The 20,131-nt window shown below is 43.2% G+C and overlaps 1 protein-coding gene across 2 annotated transcripts in view; it reads right to left on the reverse strand.

The window, feature by feature from the left end:
- LOC120917024 (receptor-type tyrosine-protein phosphatase eta-like) overlaps nucleotides 1-20,131 on the reverse strand; it is a 104,449-nt gene that overhangs the window by 16,754 nt on the left and 67,564 nt on the right. For both annotated transcript variants that reach the window (XM_040328011.1, XM_040328012.1), the window contains 12 exons: nucleotides 19,911-20,048; nucleotides 18,280-18,481; nucleotides 15,507-15,634; nucleotides 14,392-14,529; nucleotides 13,588-13,789; nucleotides 11,875-11,984; nucleotides 11,087-11,209; nucleotides 8,210-8,294; nucleotides 6,706-6,741; nucleotides 4,696-4,893; nucleotides 3,817-3,852; nucleotides 337-534 (listed from right to left, as the gene is read on the reverse strand). In XM_040328011.1, coding sequence (XP_040183945.1) covers nucleotides 337-534; nucleotides 3,817-3,852; nucleotides 4,696-4,893; nucleotides 6,706-6,741; nucleotides 8,210-8,294; nucleotides 11,087-11,209; nucleotides 11,875-11,984; nucleotides 13,588-13,789; nucleotides 14,392-14,529; nucleotides 15,507-15,634; nucleotides 18,280-18,481; nucleotides 19,911-20,048 — 1,594 coding nt within the window. The remainder of the gene's footprint in view (nucleotides 1-336; nucleotides 535-3,816; nucleotides 3,853-4,695; nucleotides 4,894-6,705; nucleotides 6,742-8,209; nucleotides 8,295-11,086; nucleotides 11,210-11,874; nucleotides 11,985-13,587; nucleotides 13,790-14,391; nucleotides 14,530-15,506; nucleotides 15,635-18,279; nucleotides 18,482-19,910; nucleotides 20,049-20,131) is intronic.

Below are 20,131 nucleotides of genomic sequence, written 5' to 3' on the forward strand. Positions count from 1 at the left end.
AGCAGAACAATACAAATGAAGTAGTACAAAACAATCAAACGACACAAACATAGACTTATCTAATCAAAACAGTTATTTCATAACCAATATTTTGCCTGTAATTAGAATATACCAACATAAGGAACCTTTAGAGAAGAAGTGAACAAGCACCATACAACAACAGCTGAAGAATTATGAGAACAACTCTAAGGTGGGATTTTTAAGGCAACGAACCAAAACATTTGTGAAAAAAATCATTTATTATACAACAAAGTTTACAAATACATTCATTGAAATTTCAATGAATGAATTTGTAAATTTCTTGTAACTGGACTTGGGGTACCATGGTTGCCCTACCCGCTGTATTTCATATTTTCTGATATGAGCGCTTCCATGTTCCAGTCTTCAGTTTCAGCTCCTTCATACTTGTGCTCTTCCCTCATCCTTGCAGACTCTTTCTCAACTTCGTGGGAAGCTTTGAAGGTACTTGTGCGAGTGGCTTCCTTCGTCAACTCAGTCTCCTCATACAGATATGTGACATCACCTGAATTTTGCCTGTAATTAGATTAACTATAGCATTAGAAGGAGCATGAATACCGTTCATATCACAGTAGCTCTGAATATTGTTGCAATTTGAAATTTTTCATTAGTCATTTTTTTTACTATATTCCGTGTGTTGTCTTTTTTAACATTTGGTCAGCCAGCATTCCAACAACACTTGGACCTCTTTAGCAGAAATATGCCTTAAGCCTCGTACACACGATCAGTCCATCCGATGAGAACGGTCTGAAGGACCGTTGTCATCGGTTAACCGATGAAGCTGACTGATGGTCTGTCGTGCCTACACACCATCAGTTCAAAAAACCGATCGTGTCAGAACGCGGTGACTTAAAACACAACGACGTGCTGAAAAAAATGAAGTTCAATGCTTCTAAGCATGCGTCGACTTGATTCTGAGCATGCGTGGGTTTTTAACCGATGCTTTTGCATACTAACGATCGGTTTTGACTAGGGTTGTCCCGATACCACTTTTTTAGGACCGAGTACAAGTACCGATACTTTTTTTCATGTACTCGCCGATACCGAATACCGATACTTTTTTTTAAATGCAGCCACGTGTCCCCAAATGCAGCCACGTGTCCCCAAATGCAGCCATGTGTCCCTAAATTCAGCCATGTCCCTAAATTCAGCCATGTCCCTAAATTCAGCCATGTCCCTTAATTCTGGAGGAACAAAACAGCTGTCATTTGCATTTGAATAGCTGTTGTGTTCCCCCGCCGCACCATCATGTATAGCCCCTCCCCCTTGCCCAGAAATATCAATGGCATTAGGCTTTTAAATAGCTAAAACGAAAAAAAAAATTTTGTAGATAAGTCTCTATAATATTAGAGACAAGGTGGACACTGGGTCTCATTATCATAAGGATTTATATTGGTAAATTAATCTGTGCAAATCGTTTAAACAGAGTAAAGACAAGGTGGGGAAATGTATATCGGTAAATGCTATATTAGATACACAGATAGAAGGGCAAGGCAATTTCAGCTGGAATATAAAGAAAAATACACTGTACATTAGGATGTGGCAGTGATGCTCACCGCAAAGACTGCCGTTTACCATCACATTGGCAACCCCCTGCTCTGTGCTCTCAGCACGGTATACACCGCAAAAGCAACGTCCTACACCACGCCCGGTGTCTGACGTCACCGGGAGCCGAGCGGGCCAATCGGTGCAAGCCCACACAGACCAACAGGTGCCCAAACTACAGGATCCATGAGGCATAGCGTCGGGAAGGCGGGGAGGTGCGAAGCCATGCACCAACATAGTCAGTGACTATGGCAACACACGTCTCACACGCGTCCTACACCACGCTCGGTGTCTGACGTCACCGGGAGCCGAGCGGGCCAATCGGTGCAAGCCCACACAGACCAACAGGTGCCCAAACTACAGGATCCATGAGGCATAGCGTCGGGAAGGCGGGGAGGTGCGAAGCCATGCACCAACATAGTCGGTGACTATGGCAACACACGTCCCATACGCGTCCTACACCACGCCCGGCGTCTGACATCACCGGGAGCTGAGCGGGCCAATCGGTGCAAGCCCACACAGACCAACAGGTGCCCAAACTACAGGATCCATGAGGCATAGCGTCGGGAAGGCGGGGAGGTGCGAAGCCATGCACCAACATAGTCAGTGACTATGGCAACACACGTCCCACACGCGTCCTACACCACGCTCGGCGTCTGACGTCACCGGGAGCCGAGCGGGACAATCGGTGCAAGCCCACACAGACCAACAGGTGCCCAAACTACAGGATCCATGAGGCATAGCGTCGGGAAGGCGGGGAGGTGCGAAGCCATGCACCAGCATAGTCGGTGACTATGGCAACACACGTCCCATACGCGTCCTACACCACGCCGGCGTCTGACGTCACCGGGAGCCGAGCGGGCCAATCGGTGCAAGCCCACACAGACCAACAGGTGCCCAAACTACTGGATCCATGAGGCATAGCGTCGGGAAGGCGGGGAGGTGCGAAGCACTCAAAAAAAAAAAAAAAAGTATTCTATTAAGGCATCGGGAGTATTTGCGCGAGTACAAGTACTCCCGCAAATACTCGGTATCGGTCCCGATACCGATACTAGTATCGGTATCGGGACAACCCTAGTTTTGACCTATCGGTTAGGAGTCCATCGGTTCAATTTTAAAGCAAGTTCTAATTTTTTCGACTGAAGGTTAAATAACCTATGGGGCCTACACACGATCGGTTTGGACTGATAAAAAAGGTCCTTCAGACCGTTGTCCTCTGGCGATCTTATCGCGTGTACGAGGCCTTATGCCTGTACACACGATCAGATTTTCCATCGAAAAAAACATCCAAGGAATTCCGCTCAAGCTTGGCTTGCATACACGCGGTCACACAAAAGTTCTCGGAACTTTCGACCATCAAGAACATGGTGACGTACAACATTACGACGAGCCAAGAAGATGAAGTTCAATGATTCTGAGCATGCGTCAAATTGATTCCGAGCATGTATGTTTTTTTGCGCGTCGGAATTGCATACAGACGATCGGAATTTCCGACAAGAACTTTTCCCGTCGGAAAAATTAAGAACCAGCTCTCAAATTTTTGCTGGCAGAAAAGTTCGATGGAGCCTACACACAGTCGGAATTTCCGACCAAAAGCTCACATCGGACCTTTCTTGTCAGAATTTCTGATCATGTGTATGCAGTATATGTCACTAAGGCTGGCTTCACACTGAAGCGTCAGCCGCGGTGACGGTATAACCGCGCTATTTGTAGCGCGGCTATACCATCATGTTTACCACGATATTCGGGCGCTAGCAGTGAGGTTTTAACCCCCGCTAGCGGCCGAAAAAGCGTTAATACCGCCCGCGTTGCGGCGGTATTACCGCGGTATTACAGCGGTATTACCGCGCTTATCCATTGATTTCAATGGGAAGGCGCGGTATAGGAGCGGTGAACACACCGCTCCTATACCGCGGTAAAGATGCGGCTAGCAGGACTTTTGGAGCGTTCCTGCTAGCGCACCGCTTCAGTGTGAAAGCCTTCGGGCTTTCACATTGAAGAGTACAGGGCATGATTTTTCATGCGGTATAGCAGCGCTATTTTTAGCGCTGTACCGCATGAAAAACGTCCCAATGTGAAAGGGGCCTTAGTTTTAAAATTGTTGTTGGTGGGCAGGCTGTCTTGTTTTCTAGGAAGTCTACCCTTCTATGGAGAGAATATTGATTGGAAGTTGTTTGTTAGTGTGGACATTATTAGCAGCACAATACAAAATAAGTAGAGCAAGACAACCAAACAACACACATATAGACTTACCTAATCGAAACAGGTTTTGCGTAACCAGCATTTTGCCTGTAATTAGAGTAAATATAACATCATAAGAAGCATTAACATTGGCAGTAAGTGAATAAGCATATATAGCACAACAGCTCTCAAAATGATCAAAATTTTATGTTTTTTATTTTTTTCAATAAACTGCTTAATGACTTTTTGGGGAATTTTAAAATGTACTTCTGATATACTGTAGTATATTGGATTATATTAATGAAGAAATGTGTTTGAGGTTTGGATAATTTAATATATCGTATATATTCATTTCAGCAAGCACAAATGTGGGCAAGCTCAATGTAAGCGTTGAAGTTTCTTATCCAATAAAATAAATGCAAATGTTGATCAAATCATTCATTCATAATTAATGGATGGAGATCCATTGAAACATTGGATGCAGTAAGTAAGCTTTTACTTGATATCTCCATTTCCAGACCTATAGTTTTATTTTGCCAAAGGGCCAAGGCCGAGGCTCTCCTTAAGGAGGGGTGTCAGGAACCTCATGACAGCCATAATAAAGATCGTGCCAGTCATAAGGCATGTTTGTAGGCATGGAATCCTAGCTAAACATACAACACTGCAGTGCACACACATATGTGCCTGGAATGTGAGAATAATAGCATGCATGAAAACATATGGGCAGATTCTGATGCTTAGTGGGCTATTTAAGAGCTCTGCATAGGATCCTTGCTGAATGGTCTTTCAGTGTGAGTGCCTGTAGTTCCTTATGGATCCTGAATGTCATTCTTGACCTTGATATTGACCTGGCTTCTGTCTGACTTGCTTCTGGGTTTTTTCTTTGTCCGTGTTTGCTGCTCATTTCTGTTACTGACCTTGGCTTGGACTTTTGTACCCTGGGTGCCCTACCTGCTGTACTTCTGCTTGTCCGATACCAGCACCCCCAAGTTCCATTCTTCAGTTTTAGTTCCCTGGCCCTTGTGCCGTTCCATCGTCCTTGCAGAGCCTTTCTCAACTTCCATAAGTGCTTGGGCAGCAGTTGTGCAAGAGACTGCACTCAGCATCTCGGGCTCCTCATACAGGTTTGTGACATCACCAGTAATTGGACTGTAATTAGATTTAATAAATATACCATTGGAAGTAATGTGAGCACACATCATATCACAGCAGCTCTGAAAATTGTTAGAATTTGGGGCATTTTAAAAGATTAAATTTACTTCTGTTGTACCTCCATACCAGGGTGAACGGCTTACAGCAGTGGTTCTCAACCGTGCGAGTGCCGTGACCCCTTGATAAAACTTCCCAAGTTGTGGGGACCCCTAACAGTAAAAAATTTCGTAGCGTTGGTTGTCAGCACCTAAGTCAAGACAAGTAATTTGCGCCCCTAACTCTTATGGTAGATTTTAGTATGTACCACTCTTTGTTCTCCTTTCTTTCCCCTTTTATCTCTCTATCCTAATTTCTTCTTTTTTTACCCCCATCCCTCAATCTAGCCGTCTTTCTTGCTCTTTCTCTTAATCTTTCTCTCCCTTTTTATTTGTTGTTGCCCCCTCTTTTGCTTTCCTTTCCATGTAATCTCTATTTTTATTCCTTCCCTTAATCCTTGGGGGTGGGGAGTTGGGATGAGTGGCAGTGGGGGTGGGAGAGGTGGGGTGAGTGGCGGTGCTGGTGGGAGAGTTGGGATGAGTGGCACTGCTGGTGGGAGAGTTGGGATGAGTGGCAGTGCTGGTGGGAGAGTTGGGATGAGTGGCAGTGCTGGTGGGAGAGTTGGGATGAGTGGCAGTGCTGGTGGGAGAGTTGGGATGAGTGGCAGTGCTGGTGGGAGAGTTCTGATCAGCCAACATAGGTGCCCTTGATCAAGGTCATTTGCTGATCTGAGAACTGTAGTGGGAACTTTTAATGGGAACTATAATCACAGGTAGTGTTACTCACTATGTCTCCCACTTCACATTCCTCACCGGTCAGCGGACCTCTAGTCTCTGCCCCCCCAGCCATGTTGTGAACTGAATGGGCGGCTGCAAAGAGGCTGAGTGGGCGGCTGTGGGCTCCAGGGACAGCCCTGCTTGGTGGCTGCAAAAAAGGTGCGGGCTTTAGGAACAGCCCAGAATTTGGTGACCCCTGGCAAATCATCATTTGACCCCCGAGGGGGTCCCGACCCTAGGTTGAGAACCACTGGCTTACAGGGTTTTTTAAATACAGTCGACCCCCTACGTATGAAGGAGTTCCATTCCGAGAGAGCTTTCGTAAGTCCAATTTATTCGTAAGTCCAACAAAGTTAGCCTAGGTACCCAACTAACGCAATCAGCTATAAAGTACTGTACTGTATAAGGATTTATAATACATTTCACACAAATAATAATAGTGTACTACTGTATTCTATACAGTACTGTACAGTAAAATGCACAAAAGCACAACCACATGTAGCGGATGCACACATGCGACAATGTACGCCAAACAGTTTAACAAACTTATATGATTGGAAAGTTCTTGGAAAGTTTGCAACTTGAAGGTACATATTTAGGGGACTTACTGTATGCACACAACTGTTTGAGTCACTGGTTTAACATGTAAAAATGCCATGCCTATGGCTGTAAAAAAAAAAAAGAAAAAGCTGGACTGAACTTGACCAGGAATCCTAGGATCTCTCTGAGCTCACCTGGTTGTGTAGAGCCCCCTTTATTTCCACAATTGAGTTGTAAATTTAAAGTTAAAGTCAACACCCCAATAATACTTCAACCACTTTAACACAACCATGGTTTTCATGGCTAACATTTAAGATTGTTTTTGGTAAGCTCTCAAGATTTCCAGGGAACCTAGACTTCTATTGAGAGAATATTTGATTATCAATGTGGAAATTCTTAGCAGTACAATGCAAATTAAGTAGAACAAGATAATCAAACAACACAAACATAGACTTACCTAATCAATACATTTTTTTGATAACCAACACGTTGCCTGTAATTAGATTAAATAGATCAACATAAGAAACATTAACAGGAAGTGAACATACCTCACATCACAACAACTCTGAACATTATCTAAATTCAATTTTTTTTCCTTTTACTAAAACCTGCTTAATGTTTTTTTCACCATTTGTGGAGTTGAAAAATATTAATTTTACTTGTATATTGGATTGTATTTTATATATATATATATATATATATATATATATATATATATATATATATACAGATTGTGAGAGTAGGAGATACTGTGAAGGTAAAATGGACAGTTTGGTGGACACAGGGTGTGCACATTTGCTTGGTGCAAGACTGCGGTGCGTAGATGTGGATTGGAGAAAACTGCTTTCGCAACTTTCTCCAGGTTTTGGTATTCCGACATGGGGCTCTGTCGTTTGGAGATTCCACAGTGTCTTGGGTGGGATGGGATCTCCAACCCTGTGTCCAAACTTTTCAGATTACCAGCAGGGTGTGTGCTCAGGTGAGCACACCCCTTATAATGAGGGTATGGGAAGACCTCATGGCTCCCAGTTGGAGACTGCTCCACACCAAGAGAGACCGGAGGTCTCCTGGAGTCAGAGAGGCTGTAGGAGGCAGCCAGAACGTTTGTGACTGCTAGAGACAGAGCTGTGGGCGCTAAAGGGAAGCCATCTACATTGAGGAGTCTTGTGGTCTGGGTGACAAGGATAAAGTGCAGAAGTGTTGCTACAGAGAGCCAAGTGGGCTAGAATTTTCTGATCTGTGTACTTGCTGGAGAAGAACCCCTGCGTGGGAAACCTTTGTTACAGACTTTTATTTTCCTTTTCCTGTACCGTGTGGTAATCACATCACCTGATTTGGGTTAGGTGTAACCACTCTAAATCTTAATCTTTCTGTTCATATTGTCGATTTATAAAAAAGCACCATGCACAGAGATGTTCTTTACAAATGTGCTTTATGCTCCATTTGCCTTGGGACTGAGAAACAAGTGCATCATTCTAATGTTCAAGTTAACAGAAAAGCTGGGAGTAGAGCCCAGTTACAGTATGTGACCTGCCTTTCCTCCCACCACATAGTTCTCTCAGGTTCCACATTGTAGTCTGCATTTTATGAATGGGCTGTAAAATACAGGCCACGGTGTGGAGTGACACTGTGGTATCCCGTGGAAAACTGGGAGTGGTATCTGCTTTTTGCTATGCAGTATATAGTCTTCTATGTGTACAGTGATTATTCTACATCTATTTAATTTTCAAAAAATAGATAACTTTATTTAAAATTGCTCAATTTTAATCTACTCAAATATTTGAGTGATCAGTTGACAGTTAGGTTGTGGGTCTCCAGAGAGTCAACAGGCACCCTCGTGGCATTTGTCACCACTTTAAGGGGGTTGAAATACCCCATCTTTGGTTTGCACTGAGGGATGCTAATGACTTCTATAGCCAGACTGAAGGCTGCAGTACACCATAAGAATTACCCAGGTTTACCTTCTTTTTCTCCAAATCAAAAATCCCAAACCAGCAAGGGCTACAGCTCCAAAAATACCGCCAACCACTCCTCCGATAATGCCGCCTAGAAGAAAATGTGAATGTCAAGGGAGAGAAAAACAAAAATCACAAAGTGATATTTCAGGGCAGTTTTGTTTATTTAACTTAATGTTCTTTCGTATTTGCTTTTTTAATTTTCATTTATTTTAATCATTGTGTACTTTCACTGTCAATTAATAACAAAAATAGCAACATGACGAAGCTAATAAGGGGCACAAGAACAGGTCTAGGATACTTACAAATGAGCTTCAGTAACCCCTAGGGTCACTAAAGGAAAAAAAATGTATTTAAAATAACAAACATGCTATACTTACCTCCACTGTGCAGTTCGTTTTGCACAGAATTGTCCCTGATCCACGTCTTCTGGGGTCCCTCGGCGGCTGTCTCTGGTCCTCCCCGCAAGAACTCACCACATTCATGCGAGAGAGCTCGCATGGTGATGAGTCCTTGCGGGCGCGCTCCCGTGATACAGCGAGCGGCCATAGCCACTCACTGTATCACTCGGCCCCGCCCCTGCATGTGATTGACAGCAGCCCCAGCCAATGTCTGCGCTGCTCTCAATCCATCCGCTCTAGCCAATCAGCGGCCAGGCTGAGCGGCGAGGAGGATCTCGGGACCGAGCGCGGGACTTTCGAGGGGTCAGGTAAGTAAAACGGGGGCTCGGGGGGGGGGGGGGCAGCATCATCAGATGTTTTTTCACCTTAATGCATTGCATTAAGGTGAAAAAATGTTTTCCTTTACAACTCCTTTAGGTGATCATAGAAAACATCTGAATGGCTAAATTGCACTGAAATCTTTAGAATTGTGCTAGAATTCCAGAGGAATAAAAACTCTTAGGGGTTTATTTACTAAAACTGGAACGTGCAAAATCTGGCGCAGCTCTGCATAGAAGCCAATCAGCTTCCATTTTTTTTTGCCAAAGCTTAATTGAACAAGTTGAAGTTAGAAGCTGATGTTGCTGCTGTTAGGAATCTACTGTTGAGGCAGGGGTCTATTGTTGTTTGATGCTATGAGGGGTCTAATGATGCTGGTTTCTAGGAAATTCTATTGTTGCTGGCAGGGGTCTATTAATGCTGGGGTAAATTTATTGTTGCTTGGGGGGTACTTTGTTGTGGGGTTCTGTTGTTGCTGGGGGGGTCTATTGTTGATGGGGGTAACTATTGCTGAAAGGTGGGTGTTTTGTTGCTAGCAGGGAATATCGTTTACAGCTTATCATTTAACAAATTCCATACAAACTAGTTGGTTCTGTATTCTCTAAAAGGGGAAGCACTGGGAAGTGGATAGAGGGAGGAATAAAGGGACAGTGCTCGGAGGTGGGTAGGGGCAGGGAAAAGGGACAGTGCTTGGAGATGGGTAGGGGCGGAGAAAAGGGACAGTGCTCAGAGGTGGGTAGGGGGCGGAGAAAAGAGGCAGGGCTTGGAGGTGGGTATGGGGCAGAAAAAAGGGACAGGGCTCGGAGGTGGGTAGGGGACAGAGAAAAGGGACAGTGCTTGGAGGTGGGTAGGGGGTGGAGAAAAGGGGCAGGGCTTGGAGCTTGGTAGGGGGCAGAGAAAAGGGACAGGGCTTGGAGGTGGGTAGGGGGCGGAGAAAAGGGACAGTGCTCGGAGGTGGGTAAGGGGTGGAGAAAAGGGATGGTGCTAGGAGGTGGGTAGGGGGCTGTAACCGTCAGGAGTTAACGCCGTTTACGATATTCCATTCCACCCAAGACAGCTTATCGACACTCCACAATTCGGCCAACGAACAGGACCCATAGGATTCCCCAGAAACGAGACACAGCTCTGTTCTCTGGTTCCAAACGGATAGACACTTTAATGGGAAAACTCAGGCTCTTATACAGTTAGCAACCAAATATGAACAATGACTGAACTCCACCCACAACATGACACAAGGAGCCCAATACACATTTTTAGTCAGGCTTTCTGGCACCGATATAATCCACATGAGCTAATTAGCTACAGCTGACAAGTCAGACATCAAGACTCCAGCTTTTCTCACCTGCTATACAATACACATTTATCATCAATAGAAATTCACCCAAAACAGTGTTAATTAGCATCACACAATGAAAAGGTCTTTAGAAGCCAGACTAGTTTTAGTTTACATGACAGTAGCAGACTTAATTACCCCCTTAACAGTCTATGTTCCACATTGAATGAGTCACTCTCCTATTGACCTGTTGGGTTCAGAATCAACAACCTGTAATTAGTTCTTTGCAGACATTCTTGAATATATTGTGGATTATCACTACTGTCCCATCTCATGTAATCCAAGATATCAGTTCTCAGTCATCCTATGCCCCTAGTGGACATAGGATTACCCTAGACACAAGAGTCATTGGTGAAGCTGACACAGGAATACCCCACACCCTTCAAGAGCCTCTGGGTCCCACTGGCCATACCGTTACAGGGGCAGAGACAAGGGGTGACTTGACAGGAAGAGTTTCTGCACCTCTTTTCTGAGAAAAAAAGCCACGTTTAGGACCTTAAATAAATAGGTGTTGGGTGGGAGAGGGGGTTTAGCATAGTTCCGCAGCCCCCCACATAAATAAAGAAAACTAAGTATTTTTCAGGGCTGGAGTTATCAGAAAAGAGCACCTGGAATACTAAGCAGCAATTGAATTTTTTTTGTTTTAAGTTATTCTATGTGTATGAGGACGTGTAACAAATATGATGTTGGTGTTATCCAAATTTGGTTGCAAAAGTTAAAATGCACTATATGTGACAGACAAATTAAGGACCATTTCCAACCAATATTTGTAAGCAGCTACATCAACTTAAAATATTTGTAGCTAAAAGTTCAAGAGAAGAAAGATCTTACTGTTATCGGCGGGTTCTCTGACAGGGGCACTATGGTAACTGGTGTCAAAAATGTTGTCCGTATCCATAGCTTCATTTAGGGAGGAGCGAACATCCTGCACAATACTTGGTTCCTCTATGAGATCTGAAAAATAATTCAGTATCAGAATCACATCTCTAATTTACCAAGTTAACCACTTGTCTACCAGGGCAATTGTTTTAATTTTTTTGCACACATATTAAAATCTGCATTTTTTTTTTTGCTAGAAATTACTGCAAAACACCATCTCGGAAATGAGAACATTCGGAAATTTGGAAATTCTAAATTCAAAAATCCAAAAACCCGAAAATTCTAAAATCTGAAATAATAACTAACTATTAAATTATAGGTATTGTAATTTCCTTTCAAATTTGGCTGTTAGTGAACGTAACAAATACGAATTTATGCAAAGTTACGAATTACCAAATGCCGCATCTAAACAAATGGAATGGAACAAATTAAAAAATAAATAATAATAAAAAGTTTTTACTATGATTATTGTTATTAATTATTATTAATTCTTTAAGTTCCATTCGTTTAGGTACGGCATTCGTTATTTCTGAAATAATAGTTAGTAATAGTTAAGTTATTATTAGTTAATTATTATTTCAGATTTCCGAATTTACAAATTTACGAATTTACAAATTTACGAATGTATGAATTTAAGCATTTACAAATAAGATATAAGAAAAAAACTAAAGAACATATAGCACAAAGAGAAAATGTGAAAAATATAAACTATAAATACATTACACTAGGTAAATAAATACCTGCAAGATCAGAATCAGAAAAGCTGGTAACGGCTGCTGTTGACTGATCTCCATTGATAGTGCCTGTGGCTTGATCATAGTTTATAGTAGAAAAGCCTGCTATGCTGACCCTGAAAGTCAAAAGATCTTTGTCCATCTATATATATGAATTAGGGATTTTGCAGCAAATTCAACAATTTCACAAAAATGTTGTTGGAAACAGCCTCTAGTTCCACAATGCAGACTGCTTAGAGGAAATGTATTTAACAACCATATAGATTTTTTTTTCTAAGAAAGACAACAAAAAATCAGCATTTATCTTATTATTAGGGATGAGAAATGTTTCTGCAAATTTAAGAACTTCACCAAAATGTTATCAAAACTAGTCTCAAGTTTCACCATAGACATTGCTTAGAAGAGCCTTGTGATCACCATCTCAGGGACATTGAAGTCAATGACAAACAAAGCCAACCCTAGCCATAAGGCTTTCCCTACTACCAACCCTTTGATAAACTAAGACAACCCTAGCCATAATGCTTGCCCTATTACCAACCCTTTGATAAACAAAGCCAACCCTAGCCATAATGCTTGCCCTACTTCTAACTCTTTGATAAACGAAGCCAACCCAAGCCAAAATGCTTGCCCTACTGCCAACCCTATGATAAACTAAGCCAACCCTAGCCATAATGCTTGCCCTACTACCAACCCTTTGATAAACAAAGCCAACCCTAGCCATAATGCTTGCCCTACTTCTAACCCTTTGATAAACAAAGCCAACCCTAGCCATAATGCTTGCCCTACATGCAACCCTTTGGTAAACAAAGCCAACCCTAGCCTTAATGCTTGCCCTATTCCCAACCTTTTGATAAACTAAGCCAACCCTAGCCATAATGATTTCCGTACTTCCAACCCTTTGATAAACAAAGCCAACCCTAGCCATAATGCTTGCCCTACTGCCAACTCTTTGATAAACTAAGCCAACCCTAGCCATAATGATTTCCCTACTTCCAACCCTTTAATAAACAAAGCCAACCCTAGCCATAATGCTTGCTCTACTACCAACCCTTTAAAAAACTAAGCCAACCCTAGCCATAATGCTTTCCCTACTTCCAACCCTTTAATTAACAAAGCCAACCCTAGCCATAATGCTTGTCCTACTTCTAACCCTTTGATAAACAAAGCCAACCCTAGCCATAATGCTTGCCCTACTTCCAATCCTTTGGTAAACAAAGCCAACCCTAGCCAAAATGCTTGCCCTACTGCCAACCCTATGATAAACTAAGCTAACCCTAGCCATAATGCTTGCCCTACTTCCAACCATTTGATAAACAAAGCCAACCCTAGCCATAATGCTTCCCCTACTTCCAACCCTTTGATAAACAAAGCCAACCCTAGCCATAATGCTTGCCCTACTTCCAACCATTTGGTAAACAAAGCCAACCCTAGCCATAATGCTTGCCCTACTACCAAGCCTATAATAAACTAAGCCAATCATAGCCATAATGCTTGCCCTACTTCCAACCCTTTGGTAAACAAAGCCAACCCTAGCCATAATGCTTGCCCTACTACCAACCCTTTGATAAACAAAGCCCCATGACCATCAAGCTATCATCGCCTTGAAGATCACATGATTGAACATAGGTTCAATCTAGTGTCTGAGCAGTGTGATTCTGGATTTATAAACACAAGGGGTGCCTCATTGCATGGAGGCTAAGGTTAATGCTGCTGTATTACCTGTATTGTAAGTCAGGATCCAATGGTCCATTGATGTATCCTCTTGATACAGTGCCATCTCCCACATTGACACTAATCTCATTTTCATGACTAGTTTTCTGTGTCTCCTGCTGCTCAACGACAGAGGTGACGTAAGTCGTGGTCAACCCATTTATAAAATCATTATATGTTTTTGGTAATGATTCTTTAGTTGGTTTCTCATCTGCAAGATAAAAAAATAAAGAACAACCAATAGGATAGCATGACCAATGAAAATATTTTCATAAACAAAATGAGGATTTTTTTGATGGATTTGGCCTATTGTGTTTTTCAGGGGGTTATTGTTGCTGGGGTGGTGTCTATCAATTTCTATACAAATTACTTAGTAGCACAAAATTATACTTGGTTCTGTATTCTCTAAAAGGGGTGGTACTGGGAGGTAGGAGGGGGGTGTAACCAAGGGATGGTGCTCAGAGGTGAGTAGCGGGCAGAGATGAAGGGTGACTTAGAAAGGGGGAGTTACTGCAACTATTCTCTAAACTGATCTCAGGGACATTAAAGTCAATGACAAACAAAGCCAACCCTAGCCATAATGCTTGCCCTACTACCAACCCTTTGGTAAACAAAGCCAACCCTAGCCATAATGCTTGTCCTACTACCAACACTTTGATAATCATTGGCAGACCCCCCACACATAATAGGTTTTATGGAGGTTAGTTCAGTGATATATCTAAAAATAAACATTTAAAATGTATACATTTTATTTGCCCAGTTGCACATTTATGTCAATAGTTAGTGTTCTTGAGTTCACTTTTCTGTTCCTACCATTAGAATCAGTTGTCATAATGATGGCATAAGCCACTGTGGATCCATATGAAGTTTCAAAACTTTGGAAGGTGATGTTCATAGCATCCCCCGAGTATGAGCGAACAGCCTGCACATTGACTGGTTCCTCTAGAAGAACTGGAAAAACAATTCATTGTCAGTATCACATCTCCATTTACAGCCATGGATGAGAGTCTGTACCACTAAAGAACAAATTTACTGACAAGAATTTAGTTACAGCAGTTGGCGCAAGGTGGTCATGTAGGCCACAGATGATACTCAGAGTCTTGGAGAAGCAGGATACCTGAGGCACCGAAGGAATAAGACTGAGCATGCCCATATGTTTGCTGAAAGTGAGAGCCCTTAGAAGGACCAAGGCGCAGCATCTAAGGAGCCCCCCTGGGGTCCACCACAGCACCCTGCAGGGAGGTGATGATTTTTGCTGCTAAGGTCTCCTAGATTGCAGCCCTTTGACATCAACTAATGTTTATGCAGTTCGAGCAATTTAACATAAATTGTGGCTAACAGTTCAAGAGGAGAAATATCTCACTTGTATAGACAGATCTGGTGACAAGGGCACTCTGGTATCCTTGGACTCCAACTGTTACCACGGTTAAAGTGATAGTTAGTCCCATTTACTATATTTGAGATTTAATACCTCTCAGATATGATTTGGGTTAAATAGGAGTTCTTTGACCATGAGTCAAAGCTTTAACACAATAACAAAAATGTATTGGTACATAGTAAAGAGGCCTAGACTAATACACACTCATAAGACAACAACAGGTTGCATCCTTCTCCAATACTTGTTGATGGCCACTTCAGGGCTGAATGACATTTAACCCTGTCCTCTGAGCCAGAGCTCAGTGCTGTAGTAGGGTCTGTCAGTTTCCATGGCCGGACAGGAGAAAATAATTCAGGTATACAAATGTCAATGGATACTTTTAAAAAGTGTGGTGGAAGGGTTTAGGGAAGAGGTAGGGATGAACTTGGGGGGGGGGGGGGGCAGAAGGCTACCAATGACCTTTAAGATATAAGTGATAAACCAAAAAACCTAGTACAAATGCAAAATGTGTAAAATGTAAGCTGTCAAATACTTTACACTAGGTGGATACCTATATTAGTAGTAGTAGTTATTGAAGCAGAATCAGAGAAGCTGGTAACAGTTGCTGCTGACCGATCTTCATTGATAGTGTTTGTGGCTGGATCATATTTGATAGCAGTAAAGCCCACTATGTAGACCCTGAAAGTCAAGAGATCATTGTCCTATTATCTTATTATTAGGATTCAACAATTTCTAAACTAAACTTTAATCGAAAAAAGCCTTTTGTAACACCATGCAAGCTGCTTAGAGGAAATAGGCTTTAGCCCCCCCCCCCCCCCAATAGATTTTTTTCTAAGGAAGGCAAGTGATCCCCATCCTAATGCTTACAGCAAGATCAATCGCTTTGTTGAAAAGCAAAGCCAGCCCTAGCTATAACACTTATCCCAATGTCAAGCCTTTGATAAACAAAGCCACATGACCACCATGTTATCACTGGCTTGAGGATCGCATTGCTATGTTGATACGTTTTGCGGAAATAACCCAAAGTGCTGGAATTTTACCAAATTGAAACTACAATTTCGCTCATAATTAGTCAATATTTAGAGCAGCCTTTTTAAACCAGGGTGCCCAGGAACCCTGAAGTGCCTTGAGGTCTTCTTCAGCTATTGCCTTGGCAAAATGCCTAAAAATGGGAAAAACATTTATACAAGCCAGCAGGTTGATCAAAAGCAACGGGTTACTATTGAGCACCATTTCAGCCTTCCAGTCACCGGAATCCTAACAACCAGTGATGCCATCAGTATTGATAAGAAGGCTGTTAATCGCCTGCACACAGGCCTGTCGCTACAGGACAGGCAAAACAAACAATTGATTGGGGCCCCGAGCTGGCCTGGGGCCCCCAACATCCCCTTCCCAGGCTGTAGCGTGGTCGAGCTCCTCTTCCTGCCTCCTGAAGTCCTGTCAGTCCGACCAGGTACCCCGCACGGTACAGGAGATTCAGTTTCCTGTTCACGGTCGGACTGACAGGAAGTGCACACTGAGTGCGCACTTCCTTTCAGTCCGGCCGGGAACACATAAAACTGAATCTCCTGTACCGCACGGTACCCGGCCCGGGCACTATCTGATAGGGGACTGGGGACCCATAATTATAGAACACCGGACTGACAGGAGGAAGAGGAGCTCGGCCACACTACAGCAGCAGCCAACATGGAAGAAGGGGAGGTGAGAATAGAAAAACATAGGGACTGGGGGGGGGGGCTGAGTAAGAACATGGGTGTAAAAAAATTGTGAAGCGCTAACATAGGCTTTGCATGCGGGGGGGGGAGGTGGGGTGCTTGGGGGCCCCCATTTTGCTTGGGGCCCCCAAATTCCTTCAAACGGCCCTGCCTGCACAGCATCCCTGTTTGACCCTTCCCTGCCTCTCTCCACCAACACTGGGGTCACATTAGCTGAGTGATGGATAGAAACTGAGAGAGAGAAGAAACACAGGTTGCATACTAGTTGGTACTGGTATGCAAAAGTGTATTTGCTTTGTAAGAATAAAATAAGAATAAAACCTCTAATGTTGGGTGTCCTACGTGTGTTGATACTGCCGCATTTTGTAAAACTATTTGAGTCGTTTTTTAAATTTTAGAATGGGGTGACTTGAGACTGTCCATAATTTCAAAGGGTACCTTGAGATTGGCCATAAATGTAAAGAGTTCCTTAACTAAAAACATTTTGAGAAACACTGATTTAGAGACCTTCCAACCTCCTCTATTTGGATCTGTTCACATCCCTCAACCTTCAGTCAGTCGAACAAAGAATCAGTCTAGTGTCTACCAATGTGATTCTGGATTTGTAAACATAAAGGGGTTTGTAACGGTATGGCCCGTGGGACCCAGAGGCTCTTGAAGGATGTGGGGTACTCCTGTGCCAGCTTCACCAATGACTCTTGGGTCTAGGGTCATCCTATGTCCAATAGGGGCATAGGATGACTGAGAAATTATATCTCGGATTACATGAGATGGGGCAGTAATGATAATTCATGTATTGCAGGATATCTTGAAATATTACAGGTGATTAATTCTGACCCCAACAGGTCAATAGGAGAGTGACTCATTCATGTCGGGACACATACTGTTGAGGTGTTAATTGAGTCTGGCTCCTAAGATATTTTATTGTGTGAAAGTCTATTGATGAGATGTGTTGGGGGTTGGCAGTCTGAAAGGTCAGATGGCTGACTTTTCAGCTCTAGTGGATTAGCATGTCAATTACGTCTACAAAGGAATGTGTATTGTGTATTAGGTGAGAATAGCTTATCGCGGAGTCAGAACGTCTGGGTAAATAACTAGTAATTAGTTCATGTAGATTATCTGAATGTCATTATCTAAAGGAATGTGTATTGAGCACCCATTGTGTCATGTTGCGGGTGGAGTTAAGCCATTGTTTCTTGGGGCTACTAACTGTATATAACAAGCCTGAGTTTTACCATTAAAAGATCTATTCTGTTTGGAACCAGAGAACAGAGCTGTGTCTCGTTATTCTGGGGGAAAATCCAATGGGTCCTGTCTGCTGGATTGTGTCAGAAGCTGTCTTGGGTTGGTGGAATGGGATACCGTAACGGCGTTAACCCCTGACCGTTACAGGGTTGATTTACTAAAATCGAAGCTCAATATCAGGTGCAGCTCTGCATAGAAACAAATCCGCTTCTGGGTTTTGTGGTCAAAATTTAGTTGAACAAGCTGAAGTTAGAAGCTGATTGGCTCCCAATGCACAACTGCACCAGATTCTGAGTGCTCCAGTTTTAGTAAATCTCCCCCATAGTGTGTCTTATTGCATGCAGGTCAAAGCAACTCCATTACCTGTAGTGTAATGCAGGGTCCAATCGTCCATTCACATATCCCCTTGAAGCAGAGCCATCTCCCACGTGGACACTTATCCTATTTAATTGTGTGGCTTTCCTGATTTTCTGCTGCTCAATGACAGAGGTCACATAAGTCGTGGTCAACCCTTTCCTGAAATCATTATATGTCTTTGCTAAAGATCCTTTAGTTGGTTTGTTACCTGTAAAATAATGAAAAAGATGAAACTGATATTTTCTATATTTTAGAATGGCCTTGCTTTTTCCTTTGTTATTGTAAAAAAAAAAGAGATTCGTTTGATGGAAATATTGTTATCAAGATGTATTTTGGAGAATAATTTTTAATAGAGCTGCACCTGAAGGCAGCCATGTTCATTACATATCCAGCATCTGCTTTCTGCTCTGTAAGTCTACGAGTCCTGCCCAGACCGATTTTCAGCTTTCAGCGCTGTCGCACTTTGAATGAAAATTGCGCGGTCATACAACGTTGTACCCAAAACATTTTTTTATCATTTTTTCCCCACAAATAGAGCTTTCTTTCGGTGGTATTTGATCGCCTCTGCTTTTTTTTTTTAAAAGACTGTTTTTAAAAAAAAATATATATTTTTTTTATATTTTGCTATAAAATTTTGCAAACAGGTAATTTTTCCCCTTCATTGATGTTCGCTGATGAGGCTGCACTGACGGGCTGCGCTGATGGGCTGCGCTGATGGGCTGCACTGATGGGCACTGATATGGCGGCATTGGCGGGCACTGATAGGTGGCACTGGTGGGCACTGGGAGGTGACACCGAGAGGTGGCACTGATGGGTGGCACTGAAGGGCATTGATAGGTGGCACTGGTGGGTGCTGAGAAGTGGCACTAATAGGTGGCATTGATAGGTGGCACTGAAAGCTGGCAGTGATTGGCACTGATAGGTAGCAGTGATGGGTACTGATGGGTGGCAGTGATGGGCACTGATCAGCACTGGTAGGTTACACTTATAGGCAGCATTGCTAGGTGGCACTGATGAGGCAGTAATTGGCACCACTGGTGGGCATTGATAGGTGGCACTTGTGGGCATTGATAGGTGGCACTGGTGGGCACTGTGGGCACTGGCAGGTGGCAAAGTCAGGTGGCACTGGCAGGGGGTACAGATTGCACAGATGAGGCAGAATTGCCTCTTCCTCTTTGGGACCAATGTCCCTTGCCCATAAGCCGGTGATTGGCTTTTTGTTTCCATCACGTGATCAGATGTCATTGGCTGACAGTTGATAACATGGTAAGGGGCTGGGACCGGACCCTTATTCGGATCTGTGATCACCCGAGTCTCAGTGACTCGGTGATCACAGCGTGTGCCGCGCACGCCCTGCAGGGGCGCATGGGGAGCGCACGAAGGGGAGGACGTCTATTGATGGCCTCCCGGCATTCGGGGTCCGCGCTATAGCGCGAACGCCTAGTGGTTAAAGCAGATTAGACTCAGGCAACCCAATCCTTCATAAAGTGCAAGACTGTTAGTATTAAATAAAACAAATACATAATATAATGCTTAGTAGGCAATCTGCAGCTGTTCTTTGTGTCTCGACTCCATTGGCAGCTGGTCGCCAATAATATAATTATTTCGTCCAGTTAGCATACACTTGTTGTTCCTACCATTCAAATCAGTTGTCATGATGATGGCATAAGCCACTATGGGTCTATATGAGGTATGAACACTTTGGAAGGTGAGGTCCATCGCTTTCCCTGTAGATGAGCGAACAATCTGCACACCGCCTGGAATCTCTGCAGGTACTGAAAAAAAATAATAATCAGTATCACATGTCCTTTTACAGATAAGTTAAAGTGTAAATATGGGTTAAATAGATACATAACAT

The sequence above is a fragment of the Rana temporaria genome, chromosome 11 (assembly GCF_905171775.1).
Source record: "Rana temporaria chromosome 11, aRanTem1.1, whole genome shotgun sequence".
NCBI classification, from domain to species: Eukaryota; Metazoa; Chordata; class Amphibia; order Anura; family Ranidae; genus Rana; species Rana temporaria.